This window comes from Tasmannia lanceolata, unplaced genomic scaffold, assembly GCF_043159265.1.
Source record: "Tasmannia lanceolata isolate RefF3 unplaced genomic scaffold, GAP_Taslan_0.1 ptg000006l, whole genome shotgun sequence".
NCBI classification, from domain to species: domain Eukaryota; kingdom Viridiplantae; phylum Streptophyta; class Magnoliopsida; order Canellales; family Winteraceae; genus Tasmannia; species Tasmannia lanceolata.
In genome coordinates, this window is record NW_027518683.1 from 49780666 (window position 1) to 49797598 (window position 16933).

At 36.6% G+C, this 16933-nt stretch overlaps 1 protein-coding gene and 1 non-coding gene across 3 annotated transcripts; both read left to right on the plus strand.

Annotated features, from left to right (window-relative positions):
• The first annotated feature begins 4149 nt into the window (after nucleotides 1-4149).
• Nucleotides 4150-10976, plus strand: LOC143880462 (uncharacterized). Of its 2 annotated transcripts, none has more exons than XM_077383496.1 (3): nucleotides 4150-4309; nucleotides 4443-4520; nucleotides 9783-10976. In XM_077383496.1, exon 3 carries the CDS (start codon nucleotides 9808-9810, stop codon nucleotides 10720-10722), a length of 915 nt encoding a protein of 304 aa, XP_077239611.1. In that variant the 5' UTR covers nucleotides 4150-4309; nucleotides 4443-4520; nucleotides 9783-9807; the 3' UTR covers nucleotides 10723-10976. The 2 variants fall into 2 exon arrangements, with proteins under 2 accessions (XP_077239611.1, XP_077239610.1); XM_077383495.1 differs by having other exon boundaries at nucleotides 9786-10976.
• Nucleotides 7840-8052, plus strand: LOC143880500 (small nucleolar RNA U3). Its single transcript, XR_013251731.1, has one exon. It is a non-coding gene; the product is annotated as a small nucleolar RNA U3 (small nucleolar RNA).
• Nucleotides 10977-16933: the final 5957 nt, after the last annotated feature.

Below are 16933 nucleotides of genomic sequence, written 5' to 3' on the forward strand. Positions count from 1 at the left end.
GCCGATCTTATAACATTGCGAAAAGATGCAGCAGAGGACCAAATAATATCTCTAATCTCATTGAAATAATCCACAGAATGCCAAGAAAACGGATGTGGTCCAGAAAGCCGACGGATGACATTGATAGAGTTCCCTTCAACCGCTATACGATCAAAATTCTCCCCCTCCAATAGTTTAATCCCTTGGCTTACCGCCTTAACTTCCGCCTCATTTGAATCGGTAGTACCCAAAGGACCCGCAAACGACCATTTAACCTCACCCATCTCATCCCGCAACACCCCTCCGATGCCGACTGGTCTCGGATTGCCAAGGCTAGAGCCATCGAAGTTCAACTTAACGAAGCCACTCTCTGGCGGCCCCCAAGGCTGAGAAACGGGGGAAACTATATGAGAACTACGACACATTTCTCTCCAACCATACCAGAGATCGTAGATAGAAACAAATTTAAAGGAAGGGATTTTGCCCAAAAAGTAGTAAGCGCCGTCACCTTAGAAGCAAGGTAAGAAGCACTCCTAACCGATCCCTTAAAAATTCTAGCATTTCTTTCATTCCAAATCACCTATAACACCACTAAAAACGATATAAGCTAACCCATCTTTTTAAGTAGAAGCTTTTTAAGGAAAAAAATTTTCATCAATAAACCTTGAAAAAAATGCATGCTATATAATGGATTCTTTTAAGCATAACCAAACATGGCCTAAGTTAATTAAGTCACTCTACAGTTCAAATATTGACTTAGGAATTAGGAGCTTAAGGGCATGTTTGGTTGCCCTAAACAATATTTTGATGAAAAAAAATCTTCCAATGAAAAATCATCCTTATAATATGTCATTTGTTGACGAATTTTTTGTACCTAAACAATTGGATTATTCTTGTAAGCATAACCAAACATGGCCTAAGTTAATTAAGTCATTCTACAATTCAAATATTGACTTAGGAATTAGGAGCTTAAGGGCATGTTTGGTTACCCTAAACAATATTTCGATGGAAAAATCTTCCAATGAAAAAGCATCCTTATGTCATTTTTCGATGAATTTTCTTTTACTTTAACAAATGGATTATTTTGGATTGAATCTAATTGTGCCCTTGTGGTCGATGATAATCTGTCTCTTTGAATCGCCTGTAACATTCGGGTTGAACTTCAAAACTAGATGATACGGATGTGATGTTCATCTTTTCCTTTGACTACTGATATTGGCACTACTATGTTTTACTAATTGAACAAACTTATCTTTATCTTTTATTATTTAAACAGCTGTCAAAGGTTATTACAGTTCCCAAAAAACTCTCAGAAGCCAATTAAAACATAAAAGACAAGCTGAATTTGTGCAATTATTAAAACATGGTAGTGCCAATATCAGTGCCCTTTTTTTTTTTTTTTTTAAGAAATTGGTACGTTTCCTGGTTCAGTAACTAGAAAATCAATTATGCTCCTGCAGAAGTATCTAATCGTTACGGAATCTCAGGCCGGAGAGGTGAATCCAGCCAAGTTCTTTCTTTGCCTTATGTATCAGCTGGACTAGTTCGAGATGATCATGAAAACTGCTTTTTCACTCTGTTCGTTTAAGATTATGACAACCGATTGTGAGTGCCAAACCGTTTAGATTATGACAACCGATCGTGAGTGCCAGACTGATTAAATAGTGCCAGACCGATTATTTAATCGGTCTGGCACTCACAATCGGTTGTCATAATCTTAAACGGACAGGGCCTTATCGGTTCATTTGGTTTGGATTCAGGTTTTCATTTTGCAACTTTTATACGAACCTGATTTGTTATGGATGAACCTTTTTGTTCATACTGAAAATCTCTAGTATAAAAGATTGTCTTCTAACTTTTTGAATAACAGATTGCCTTCTGACTTTTTCACAGCATTGCCTTCCAACTTTTTGAAAATCTCTAGTATAACAGATTGTTTATGGAGATTTCACAGCATTGCCTTCTAACTTTTTGAGCCGTCCATTCACAAATCTAGAGTTTTTAAGGGTTCGGATCATCCAGTGGACAAGAGACATGGCCTTCCCACTATTGAGGCCAACAAATGAATGGTTTAAATCATTGAACGAGCGCTTTTGATTGCCTGCCCCTATTTTCTGTTTATAAAAATAGGAAGGTGATAAATTCACACCCTTATAGTATAAATTCAACCCCCCTTTACAGGTTGTGGTTATCACATTGTCACAACCGGTTGAACACTTTTGTACAGCAAGTACCCCTCCCTCTCGCTTTGCAATCCCTTGAGAGGAGAGACGACGATAGTAACCGCTAGATTTAGGGATGTCAGTGGGGATGAATTTTGAGCCTTTAGATTTAAATAATTGAGCATTTTTGTTTTAAATATTGATTTGTAGACCACCTAGCTTGAGCTTAGGGTTATGCAGTCGGTGCAATTTTGGCCAATAACCCAACCATGGGCCCCATTCATTTATTGGGCCCTACTTTAGATAGGCAAAATTTCCCTTTAAATGATCTCAACTTTGACCATTGGCCAACAAAAGGTTGGCCCAGCTAAAACAAAATAAGCCTATAATCCAGATTTAGTACCATTGACTGGAGGGTTAAGATAGTCCAAAGAGTTCGGGACATGCATGGTGGCCCACCGAATGATTTTTTGGATCACTTAACAAATGGTTGAACTTTCATGGCTCTTATTTTAGGTGGAGAAACCATATTAATTCCTCATACATATGGTGTCAACATGCACATTAAATGTGACTAACAAAGGCATTTGTCATGGTGTGATGAATGTATATATATATGTGTGTGTTTATGCCTATGGACAACATTTCTTATTCACTTTAGTTTATTTTAGCCAATGGACTTGAAAATTTATTCCACATGGTGGGATATCGGAGGAAACCAACAAAGAAAAGAAACGGGTGGTGACTTTCTACATTTTTAGAGCGAAGGTAATCTCTCCATTCCGGCATTAAAAGAGAAAAAAATTTTACAAAAAAAAACTTTTCTGAGGAATTTTTTCATTTCCCAATTTAGAGTAAAAAAGGTAAGAAATTTTAAAAACACTCACTTTAAAATTTTAAAAACTTTTCTAACATTTCGGTTTCGGCATAAATTTCGGACCTAGCCGAAACCAAAATCCCGAAATTTCAGCCGAAATTCGGTAAAGAAGCACGAAATGTTGATTTTTGGGGATAAATTACCATTTCGGCTGAAATTTGATAAAGGAATAAAAAATTAATATTTTTCCCAAATTTCGCTGAAATTGCCGAAATTTCCTAACCGAAATTTCGGCCGTTTTGGTCCGAAATTTCGGATTTCAATCCAAATTTAAAACCATGGATACAACCAAACCAAAATTAGCAGTTTGAAGCCTAGTTTTTCGACTTCGAACATCCTCAGTTGTAAGTTTCCTATATATTTTTCACCATCCTTTGAGTAGACATTTGCCATGTTTTGAAACCATTAAAAATTAATCCATAAAATATTGGTCGGCCCCATTCTATGAGGGGGAATCGCAGAAATGAGAGAGATAAAATTGAGTCAATGAGACTAGAGAGGGCATAATGCTCGCCTCACTCCCATGCTCTAAGTTTCTCCCTCTCCTGCAAATCGTTTTTTAGAAGCAGACATAGTTAAAATCTTTTACCTTTCCTCGGAATATTTTTTTTTTAAAATTTGGCAAGTTAAGGGAAAAATACACTTAGACCTCCCGAAACCCTATTGTTTAAAAAGTTACAAGTAGACCCCATGTGGTTTCAATTTGTGTAAAGTACACTCTATCAGCTATAGATTGAGGGGTTAAGATGATCTGATGGAGCTGATTTTTTAGGCACACCATATCTATGTCAGCCACATCAAATGAACGCTTTGGATCATCCAAACAATGTGGGCCCACTCTGTTTTTGGTAGTATTTGGATTCTGGTATGGCCCCACATTGTTTGGATGATCCAAAGCATTCATTTGATTGGCCCTACATAGATAGGGTGTGCCCAAAAAATCAGCTCCATCGGATCGTCCTAACCCTTTGGTCTGTGGACGAACCGTCACCTGAGGGAGCCTACCTCGTACAAATTGAAACCACAGGGTCACTTATAACCTTTTCAACCGTCAACTGAGGGGGCCTACCTCGTACAAATTGAAACCACAGGGGTCTACTTATAACCTTTTAATCATGAGGGGTTGAGTTGAATGTGTCAGAAGGTCTAAGTGTATTTTTCCCTTTACCTCTCCTCTTCATAATTTTGGGCGTAATTGTGAGAGAGGAGTTGAGGAGAGGGGGAGACATCTGAGATGCTTGACATCCTCTCCTCTCTCACGTCTCTTCGGCCGATACTCGTCGCCAATAAGGTCTCTCTGTCTCTCTGTGTATCCCTTCCTATTGGAATCTCTCTTTTTATATCCCTTCCTCTTGGAATGTATTTTTTAGGGTTTTTATTTCCAGAAAGCATTGAAATCATTGTCGTTTGGTTGATTATTTCAGGCGAAACACAGCCTAGCTTTCATCATGGAAACTTGAAGATTTAAACATTTGCAACTTTTCCGGTGTTTGGGCTGTTTGGTAAGTAATGTGATTTGAAAAGATGGATTTGACTAGGTTTTTTTTTTTTTTGATTTGAGAAAGTGTTTTTAGTAGATGAATTTGATCTATTGGAGTGGGTTTTTCTTGCAGAATTGTATTGCGATTTTGTTGAAGAGAATCATGTCGATTTTGTTAAAGAGAATCATATCTAACACGAAATTACCCTAAACTTTAATTTTCAATAAATGTTTGATAAAATGCCAGGGAGAGTTTTGCTTATTGGGCTCGATAGAATTCTGAACATAATTATTCTTCTTGGATGTAAACCCATAAAAATTGAGATGGTTTCTAATACCAGTATTTGGTCCAATGGATGTCCTTCGCGCACATCTTTGCACTCGAGGCTTAGCTGTAAATTTTGTTTTGGTCGCCATTTCGTTTTGGTGACCGGAATGGAATGTTTTGATCATTTCGGTCTGATTTCGGTCGAAACTTTAGTTCTGCTACGACGTGGGAATTTTTTTAATACTAAAAAAATAAAAAAAATCCGAAATTGTTAGAAAAATATAAGAAATAATTAAATGAACCAATTTTTATTATATTTTGAATGGTACAATTAAAGGAACCAATTATGTAAACGATCCAACATTTACTTAAAAGGAAAATCATTATCAGCTGAAATGCCTGTGTTGACCTGTGTGGTGTTACAAGATTAAAAAAATTTAAAGACCAAATTATGAGATTTTTTACTAGACTTTTGGGATTTAATAATGTTTGGATATAATAGAATTTATGAATTTTAAAAATTGGAAAAATAACACATCGTTTGGAAGTTAAGATTTTTACTCGGCTCATTTTTCTTTCGAATTTTATGCTAGAATTGGAAAGTTGACTTTTTATCCTTTTAGAATTGGGTCTTGAAACTAAGGTTCTGAAAATTGGAATCGAATCGTAGATTGTAACAAGGTTCGAATTGTATCGAATCCTAAATCGGATCGTAAATCGTAAGATTTTTTCAGATTTATATATAAAAATGAGAAAAAAATATTAAAAAATATAAAAAGGTAAAAAATAAGAAAAAAATGAGTAGTTATCTATTTTTCATTTGAAACTATTTAAATTAAATATAAATCCCATGATTAGTAATTCAAAGCACAAATCATATTCATTGTACAAAAAATCACTAAACAGAGCACAAACTATATTCATCATACAATAAATCATTATATAATTTAGCACAACAGTAAACAAAGCACATACTCAAATCTATAATAATCATCATACAAAGAAATATCAGCAATAAACAAAGCATATTGAAATCATAGTCAGTTCTCAAAATCCAAAACAGACAGAATCGTAAAAATCGCAAAAAAAATCATAAAAATCATAAAAGTCGTATGATTCAAAGTCGAATCGTACTTGAATCGTATGATTTTACGAAAAACGATTCTTCTTTCAATTTGAATCATTAAACCCACGATTCGATTTGAATCGTATGATTCAAATCGTAAATCATAAGATTTTAACAACAGTTCTTGAAACTATTTTAATGAATCCAAATGGGGTTATTCCCTTATTTACATGCAAATCTTAAGTAAATGGACATTTAATATAGTAAAGACATTTACTTGAATGACTTTACTTGTAAATACTAAGAAGAGGGGAGAATAAGAGAAGAGAACCAAGAAGAGACAAGGAGAGCAAAAGAAAAACAAATAATTTTTCAAATTTCGGCCATTTCGGACAAAATTTCGGATTTCGAAAAATTTTGGACGAAATTTCAGATTTCGGAAAATTTTGTCCGAAATTACCCAAATCCACTGAAATCCGGAACGAAATGGTATGTATGGCCATTTCATTCCGGTTTTTGGACTGAACCGAAAAGTTTCACCCATTTCGGGCAAAAATGAAATGAAATTTACTTCCAAGACTCGAGGTCACGTACTCTTCAACAAGTACGGATTGATGAGTAGCATAGTCGCAAATATCTCTGACAATGTTGCGATATTTAGTGATTTTTTTGGTCAAATGCAATCCGAAAAATTTCCCAAGATTATGAAAAATCATCAAGATACTGTAATATTTTATTTTTACCGCAACAATATCATGAAAATATCACAGTAAATCCACGATATTATTTGTTGTCTTAAAATTTATATTTTATATATTTGAACTTTATTTTATTTTTCAAATTTTTTCCAATATAAGCCCAAAATAATTAAAAAAATCCCGAGATACACCTTTACTCGAGAAATCCCTATGAAAAATATTTGTTACTATCTATGATTTAGCTCACACTTTGAATTTGTTGATGACACATGTGTGGACACGACACACGAGTCCACACATGTCAAAGCTAAATGTACTTCTAGAATCGTCCGAATTAATGTGGGTGCGTCGACATGTTTCTGTACTATTTCAAGTGTGACATTCTGTTTTATTATTGAAAATTGTGTTTACCTTATTATTTACTCTTCTTTTATTATCACCTCTTCTTTAGCTCTTCTTTAACTAATATTTGATGTACTATCCCCTCCTCCAAACCTAAAACCCCTAAACAAATTCTTGTTCTAATATTATATTCATTATATCCTATTGATCATCCTTTCTCGTTGCATATTGAAGAGTGAACACAACTAGATTAAATTGATGAATGCCTTGCTATATGATTATCTCATTTTTGTTTTAGTTTATAGTTGATTAATCATAAGATTTATTAGTTTGTTAAATGAATACCATATTTTTATTATTGTAAATTATGATAGTAATCATTAATTATATATGTATGTGCATGGGTGTGTCACCTTTCTAGATTTTTAGGGGTCGCCATGCCAGACACCTCGTATCCATGTCGAAACTCAACCCACGAATCCGTGTCCATGAATCATGATTACTATGATGAGAAGGGATCATCTTTTTTTTTTAAATGGGCAAAAGGGGCTGGATTTTTTACCAAATGAATATTTGGGCATTATGAGTATTTAAGAATATTTACGACCTTGGAGATTTGGTGGTTTTGTGGCTCGGCTGCCCCCATGGAGATTTGCGACATTTTTTTATGAGATCTTTGATCGGATTAGTGGATCTTTTGTAGTATTCAAGCACGTCAGAAGATCTGCTATAATGGCGTTGTGGATAGGCTAGCCAAAGATGGTGTGGGGAAGGCAAATTTGGAGTTGTTTGATTTCCTTCCCACTTTACCACATGCCCCCTTTTCCTTTTGTTCCCCTTTTCCTTTTGTTCTTTTTATATGAAATTTTATCTTCAAGTTTGTATTCTTGGGTGGACCATCTCGGTCTCGCCCTTTATTGAATGAAATTGTTGTCATTTAAAAAAAAAAAAAAAAAGAATAATTTTTTCGACCTTACTTGAACCGGATCTTCTCTGTAGGCTTATATGTTTGTATCCTTGAGTTCTAGGGAGACATGCATCCAAGTCTAGTGAATGAATCATAACTGTGTGATCAGAGCGTGATTAATGGTTCGGATCTCTACATGAGGACCTAGTTATAGAGTATCATTCTCTGCCCCTGCTTGCCAACTTTGACAATCACACAGTTGTCTGCTGGATATTAACAAACAATGGGCTCTTGGTATTATTAAGTACCTTTTGAGATCGTGACTAATTTTCTTTTCCAGCCTTGTCTATAGGTGCAATGGAAGATGTAAACTGTTTTAAGCTTATTGGTTTGAGTTTGCTAGATTGGGAAATTTCTTTTTAAAATATCCAAAAATCTGATGTACTTTTTTGTTTGTCCTAAAATTATGGATTTTATAGTGGTCTTCTTCAGCTTTCCTATTGTATGAAACCTACTGATTATTTACTTGATTTCAGTACAATTAGATAATTTCAGTACAATTAGATACTTTGGCTGTAGTATGCTTGTGGTGTTTTTTGTACTATCATTATACAGCACTCAGGTGTGTAAATCATAGATGCCAGAGTGAGCAGTGAGTGAGAAAGGCGATCGGGAAGCGAGGGGTTTAGAAAAGAGAAAATTTGGGAAGCGAAAATCTCTAAAGAATGAAAAGAGAAACTGTGGGAACGAAAAATCTCTAAAGAAAGTAAAGAGAAAATGGTGGGAAGCTGTCATTTGAAGCCAACGTGGAGCATGTAATAAGCCTCATTGGAAGCAAACAAGAAGTACATAGAGTAGGATGATAGTAGGTTAGGGAGGAATGATTAATATAGGTAAGAATTACAAGCTAACAAGAAGACTTTGCGACTAATTAGAATTACAAGTTTTAGGAATTTACAAGTTCACATGTTTATTCACATATATTTAATGTTTAAGTGTTTGGAAAAAGATGCACATAATTTTAGTTTGAAGCTTAAGTTGATTTTCAAGCTTTAAATGTACTCTTTTTAAAAAAAAATATGCTCCTTTAGCATAGTCAAAATGAGAAAATATTCTTTTAGGAAGAAATAATTAACTAAATAGGAAGTGTACTCTTAATTAAGAGGAAACACGTAGGAAGCGTCTGGGAAGTGCGCTTCTCCTAAATTTGGGAAGCAAGAAGAACTTAGCTTCTGAAGCGAGTTTCCGGGGAAGCGAGCTTCCCATCCAACTAGGATGCTTTTGGTGACTATGGTTTAAACCTTGGTTTTTGTTGGTAACGGTGTTAATAGGACTAATTGGAGGTTAGCTTGAAAAAATGACTGATGGAAGAGCTTGGTACATAGAAACGCCCTTGGGGCCTCAGGCATATACTTCGCCACTTGCATGATGAAGGAAGACATGCCCCAGTTATTTTATTTTGCTTCTTTTCTTACTATTTCCTGGTCCAGGGTATGCCCGGACCAATTTTTTGATATTTTATAATACGGGATGAGACTCCTGGTCCCCAACGTAATTCTAATATAATGAAAATATGTCAACTTTAAAAAAAAATGAGAATTATAAAAATGACTTCATTTTCTTTTCTCTACAAATTTGTTAGAAATGTCTTCATTATCCTTTTCTCTATATCATGTTAGAATTGCCTATCTGATTTATGTGGTTATTGGCCAAAGGATGGGTTTTTGTCTCAAATATATGCTGTTAAACAATACATGATGCACTCTCATATAGCCGGGCCTAATTTTGTTCATAATATTTCCAGTTTTATTTTCTGATCTCTAGTTTCAATGTCCATAATGTGGGTGATTGCACTATCTTCACTCTAGTTTGGTATCAATATTGACGAGGTCTTCAATGCCAACAATATCCCTTGTGTTTTCTTCCTCTTGAGGAAGTGGGTTATCCTGGTTATTTGCATAGTATAAGCTGATCTGGCTATCTACTATTTGGGTGTTTTGAAGCAGGATTGATGATATATATATTCCAATGGTGAAGGCAAAGTGTAGACAGCTGGCAGCAATAGCTACAGGGAAAGGTACTTTCTCATCCGGCAGCCTCATCAATTCTTCGAACTCTGGAATTGAGGGGGAACTAGACGATGACAGTTGGGTGGTTGTTAGAAAACAGAGAATCACCATTCTGGTTCCTCCCTCACCAAGTATTCAGTCTCGGCCTCAAAGTTCAAAGGTGAAACAAATACAGACCAAGCCGAAAAGAACAACTAAAAGCAGATCTCAGATTATGACTAAGAAGCATTGCAAGCCTTCGAGGGGTGATATGAAGGAATCCGTTGCTTGCCATTTCAAAAAGGGAATTCAAATTGTTGGACGTAGAGCAGAAGGTTCAAAAATCCACGATCTAGCTGCTTCACCTAGCCCTACCGAAGACCATTTACCTCTGTCCACTTGGAAGACCACAATAAAAGGTTCAGATGTGTTTGTTGGCGAGTCAACCTTGCGAGTTTTAGATCCTGTTCTCAATTCCTCGAAAAATTGTGGAAGTACCTCTCGAACACCCATTGGGGTATCAGAAGGTTTGAATACACGACCCTTGTCATCATTTCCAGCTTCAGAGGGACGAGATTCAATTCCAATTTATGGAGGGAAAGATAAGTTATTGCTTAGACAGTTCAGCTGCCTCAATGCATGCTTGTTGCAGAATCATCAGTTGCGAGCATCGAATCTTGACAGGAAGCTCAAAAGGGCTGGTGGATTGAGCAGGTGGCTTGTGTCTCAAGGCCTAGGGAATTTCATACATATGTTTCAGAGGGAAAATGTCGATAAATTACAATTATTGAATATGACTATGGGCAAGCTTAAAGATATGGGAGCAGATGCAGTTGGACCCAGAAGAAAACTGATACATGCCATTGACCGTCTTTGTCAGCCTTATTATATCTAATGCATGGATTGGGAATCCTTTTTGCAACTTACAATGGCGTCTCCACGCAAGCGAAAACTCATGGCGATTTATTGGTTTGGAATTTGGTTGTTTCGGGCTGATGATGTGTTATGTACCGGATGATGTTGAATTTGGACGGTCCTATTGTTTCTCACTGTCTTTCTTATAAACATATATGAGTTTTTGTTTTGTATTTTTTGTCTTCATAATCAACGGATGATACTTATTAATTTTAAAACTTGAAGTTTTTGTTATGCCTCAACCAAACATGTTATAATATTTTCTTCGAATGAAAGGAACTACTTATGCTTGTTTTCTTAACACAGATCTGTGTTATCTGGTCCGCTCACCTGCATACTGATTTGCAATAAAGAATGGCAGTGAGTGAACCAGGTAACCCAGCTTTGACTTTCCCAAGTATTAATCAAAAGACTATCAATGCATCATAGCAAGCAAACTAGTGAATTTAGGCAAACCAAAAAAATCCACCTCTAATGAACCTGGTTCCTGGTTCTTATAAAAGATTGATGTGAACTGCAAATCACAAATCCAGACCTGAACAAAACTAATTAATGAACAAGGTAACACAATCCAAAAATATGTTACCTAGCTCATCCGTTCGTGTTTTGAACTATCGGTCGATGGAGATACGTATTGGCCGATTTGTATCTGTATCTTTTGATACAATATGGACCCAGTATTGGTGCTCACAAAATAGTTGCTAGTGTGTCGGTTGATAAGCAAAGTGTATCAGCCAATATGACCTATGCGGGGCTGGCATGAATATGATATGTGGCATGAATATGATACGACCCTCGGATAAAAGTAAAAATAAGAGAGAAAGAAACAATGTAGGCCTATTCGAGATGGCCAAATCTCCTAAAACAGTCCTTGCTTTTCCATTCATACGTTAAAAAGAAAGAGATTACATACTTATAGAATGCATTTCTACTATTTAGGAAACAATCCAAACTTCCCAAATCCTAAAGGATACTTACGAAACAAGATAATAATAAAAGGAAACTAATATTAAGGGGAATATCTTAGCTATAGCAAGAAATAAGAAAATCTACTACTAAGGAAATCAAGAAGATCTTTCAGCTAATCTTGGGTACGTAACATTCCCTTCCTCTTAAGAGTCCTTGTCCTCAAGGACTAAGATCCTTCTACTTTTATTATTTCTTCTTCCTCGTTTTCAAATCCAAATCCTTCTAATATCGCCAACTGTCCTCGACATTGATAGAGTGGGCTATACTTCTCATTGCAATTATAGCATAACCCTTTCTTGCGCCGCTCGATCATTTCGGTAGGTGTTAATTTTTTTGCTGGTAATGGTCCTTCCTTCATGAGGGCAACCGCCGTAGAAGTAGACGTCGATGGATTTGGTAGTGGGGGGCGCGAGTATCGACCACTAGCTAGAGATAATTCCTCATGTAACAAGGCTAGTTGGGATGCATGCTGGAGAGTAATCGGTTGAAACATTTTAACGCAGGCCCGAATATCGTCACGAAGGCCCGAAATAAAACATTCGATTAAGAATGATTCGGGTAATCGTACGGTTCGGTTGACCAATCGCTCAAACTCCGATTGATATTCCCGAACAGATACCGTTTGTTCTAATTTTGATAGTGCTCCTCCTGGATCGTCGCTTCCAGGCGGCCCAAACCGAGCACATAAAGCATGCTTGAATTGTGACCATGCCATTACACCCATGGTCTTCTCCATCCAACAAAACCATGGTATTGCATCCCTAGTAAGGTGGATCGATGCCAAATCTACCATACGCTCATCGGGTATTTTATTGAACCTTTGAAATTGTTCAGCACTAAAAACCCACCCGGCTGGATCGGATCCGTCAAATCTAGGAAATTCTAGACGGAGGGTACGGAGATGTGTCTGCACATCTTCAAGATTTCCTTGATTTACTTGTGGTGCTACGGGGGCATCATCCAATTCGTCCTGAACCTTTGATGTGACTAATCTTTGGCATGTTGCATCTAAGGCCGTCAATTTCTTTAGAATATCTTCAAGAATACGTCCGTGCGCTTCATAGCCTTCCTTAAGAGATTGAATCTCTGCCTCCATCCGCTGGTTTCGGGTAGCATGACTTTCATCAGCCATAGCTCTGATACCAAATGATACGACCCCTTGGATAAAAGTAAAAATAAGAGAGAAAGAAACAATGTAGGCCTATTCGAGATGGCCAAATCTCCTAAAACAGTCCTTGCTTTTCCATTCATACGTTAAAAAGAAAGATATTACATACTTATAGAATTAGCATTTCTACTATTTAGGAAACAATCCAAACTTCCCAAATCCTAAAGGATACTTAGGAAACAAGATAATAATAAAAGGAAACTAATATTAAGGGGAATATCCTAGCTATAGCAAGAAATAAGAAAATCTACTACTAAGGAAATCAAGAAGATCTTCCAGCTAATCTTGGGTACGTAACAGAATACCCTTAACTTTATTATTTCATTTTTTTTGCCATTTTAGGGCGGTTTTCTTGATTTAAACGAATTAAATCAGCATTGATCTACTAAATTCATCTACCAAAAATAAAATAAAAAATGAGGCATGAATCAATAGATCGAAGATGGACACATATATTTTGGAATTTTTTGGTTTGAGGAAGAAACTTCGTGTTTTTTTCGTTTTCTGTTCATGGATTAATAATAATACATCAAAATCATGCATGATTCATTCCATATGCATGTTTGAGAAAATATTTGAAGAAATTTAGGTGTTACTTAAGCAAGTTTTATGGGTTTTACTTTTCCTTATATTTTTCTATTTTTGAAATATCTCATCTTTTAATGATAGATTTAGGGAAATGTTATCAGCACGACTGTATTTTGATGAGGGCACTCCTCACTTTATTAAAAATACGGTATGGCTCGCACCATAGGATGATCCAAACCGTCCATTAGATGGGCCACAGCCTAAATAGGTTGTGCCCCAAAAATTATTTCCATAGGTTGATCCTAACTCTCCAACCTATAGATGGTTAGGATCAGCCCTCTAACATTCAGATCCTAAATCTATGTGTGGCTTATTCTTGTCTATTTTCATAATTTTTTCTTCTGTTTTATTTATGGAACTACTTTTTGCTTATGCGATTATGTTAGTATTTTAGCTATTTTTATTGTTTATTTAATCATTTTTTATTTTAGATAATTGTTGCAACTTTTTTAGTTCAATTAATAACAAAAGAAAAACTTGGCAAACAAGTAGACAGGCAGGCAACTGATATACTTGCAAATGAAATACAAATCTAATAAATCACATTAAAAATATCAAATTTTAATTGTTAGCTTAAGATACATGATTGGATTACTCCCTTTTGTAATCTTTGTTTATTCTTTTATATAGAAATTGGTTCTCTCTCTTCGGACATAGGCATTGTTGTTGAACTGTATACATCTTGTTTGTATGTGTTTACATCATTATTATCTTTCCATTACTTTAAATGTGATCAGGATTTTTGTGCGTCAGATTTTTCTACAAAGTAGTATCATAGCTAGGTTGGATAGATCTAATGGGAGCAGATTGGCATATTTAGAAAGCTTGTTTGGGACATTCTCATTGGAGGTGAAGTTCTACAACATCTTTATCATCTATACTTTCCTGTGATTTCTGTAGGTTATTAAATCAGCCTAGGATTTTTTAAATTAATTGATGCGTGGAAAGAGAGTTTTTTGCTAGTCTTTCTCGTGTTACTTGCTTTTGTGTGGAGCGACCGAATTTAAAGATTATCATTTAGAGGTGTGATTTATATGAAATGGAAGAAAAGGGCTTAACCTCAAAATTTGAGATTGAGAAATTTGATTAAATGGGGAGATTCACCTTTTAGCAGAGAAGAGTGAATGACATCCTAGTTCAGTAAGGCTTGGCTGTGACGTTGAAGGTAAAGGATGGGAAGCTAGAGAAGATGTATATAATGCTAAATGGGAATACATTGAATCGAGGCTTGTCAACACTATTTAATTTTGTCTTCGTGATGATGTTATGTTTAATGTTATGGAAGAAGAATCAATGCCAAAATTATGTGAGATTTGGAGATGCTTTACATGTTGAAAACTTGGTCAAGCGATTGTATCTAAAGGGGTAGTTGTATTGGTTGAAGATGTAGAAAGGTGAGAATCTTCTGGAACACATGATTGTGTTCAACAGACTCAACTCTACAAGGTTTGGGGAAACGATGAAGGAAGAAAACAAGGCCTTGTTATTTCTTATTTCTCATCTTGATTCTTACGATAATATGGTTACTATATACTCCTACTCGGGAAGGATACAATGAAGCTAGAAGAAGTCATAGTGGCACTCTTTTCAAATAAGATTAGGAGGAGGCCTAAACGCGATGACGGTCAAGAGCATGCATTGATTGTTTGTGGGGAGAATAAAAAAAGATTGGGAAGGGATAAAGAAGTAGCATGTCGAGATCTAGAGTGAGCGGCACACTGTTATCATTGCAGGGTTACCATCACAGCAGGCATAATTCTCTAAAGTGAGCTGACAAGTCAGTTAGTGATGCTGAAAATACAATGGCGGCGGTAACTGATGGGCAGAATCAGATGGTTGGAGATTTGCTCATAGTCTCTGTAGGTACACTTCTAAAGATGAATTAATTCTAGATTTAGGTTTCTATGTTATATGCTCCAGGATGTTCTATGAGATAAGGTTTCTATGTTCATATATGCTCCAGGATGTCCTTGGATGATGGGTCGACTTGCTACGTCTATGAATTTGTTACTATGAAAATTAGAATGTTTGATGAAGTACACAATTTAGGTTGTGTGGTGAATTGTACCGGGAAATACACTGACAAATGGTGTTCCTAGTATCCTGATGGATGATTAAAAAAGGAGTAGAATGCACACACAGTCTCTTTCGCAGTTGATGCAGAGACGAGTTTCTAGGCTATAGATGATGGGGAGGTGACACTCCACTAGCACGAAGTGTCACCGTGACACTTCTTGCTAGTGGAGTAGACGGGTTGAGGTCCCTCTCCAAAGTTGACTCGGGGCGGCTACACATGTGCATTGGTCTTGTTGATTGAGTTAGTTGGCCAAGAGAATTCAATAGTGTGTATAGCTAGTACTTCAGAAGGCCATGGATGTTTTGCTGCTACAACGAATTGGTGGGGACGACATCATAAAATCTTTAGGATGGTTGTGAAACAAGCTAAGATGGAGATTGTTGGCTTTGGTGTCTTGTTTCCATGCAAGTGGAGTGGGGTCATCCCAGTAGACTAGGAGACTTCTCTCTTTGAGGTTTCCATGTTTAAATAGGGTCTAAGAGGAGATACATTATGCCAAAATATTCAATAGACGGAAAAGGGAAGATACGTCCATGTCTCTTTGCCCTTATGAACAAGAACAAATGATTTATCTCTCCCCTAGTCTCCTTCCTCGTGAGTCAGTCAGTCGCCTCATGGTGGTCTTACTGCCAACCAATTTAGACACTTGGCCAAATGAAGTACACCACCTTCAGACTGAAGCCTCCTCATCTGTCGACTATGATGCCGTCAAGTTGCCTTTCAGCGTGGTACTACATTCGTTGGTGTTGGTTTTAAGTGTCAGATTTATCGAGGAGTTAACGACTCTGGGGTTTCGTTTAACTGAGCCTCATTTGACCCATTCCTAGAGATCCTCCAACTCGACTTGGACGCCTCCACTCATGACATTTTACGAAATTGACTACCTTAGTCGCCCAAAGCAGATTTGAAAGTTGTACTTATTGCTAAGCTGTGAGTTCAATAATGGAAGGCTCACCTCTAGGTACACCCACTTTGAATAACCAATCTGTTAGTGATTTTGGTTTTTTCAAAATCATGTATTTTTCATGTTTTAGGCGTTTTGGAAAATGTTTTATCAAAAGCGTTTGGGAAAAAGAAAATGTTTTCTTGGAAAGATTTGCTTTTACAAAAGGATGTAGAAGTGTAGTTGAAAAGATAGTTCCGTACCGAATGAGAGAAATGAAAGAGAAGGGCTTATAAAGCACTACACTTCTCTAATACTTGTTTGATTGCACATTGGGTTAAACCCATGGTTGGACCCGCGGGACGGTGCAACGCACTGTTCGCACACGCGCGCGCGGCATGGGCAATGGGCTATGGGCTATAGGGCACATAGTGGCGCTTTATTGGCACTTTTTTAGGCGCACTTTGCACGTCGAGAGGAGCGATTGGAGCCTTTGATTTTTCCAG

Coding starts and splice junctions, on each gene's coding strand:
- LOC143880462 (XM_077383496.1), top strand. CDS start 9,808: ATGGTGAAGGCAAAGTGTAGACAGCTGGCAGCAATAGCTACAGGGAAA.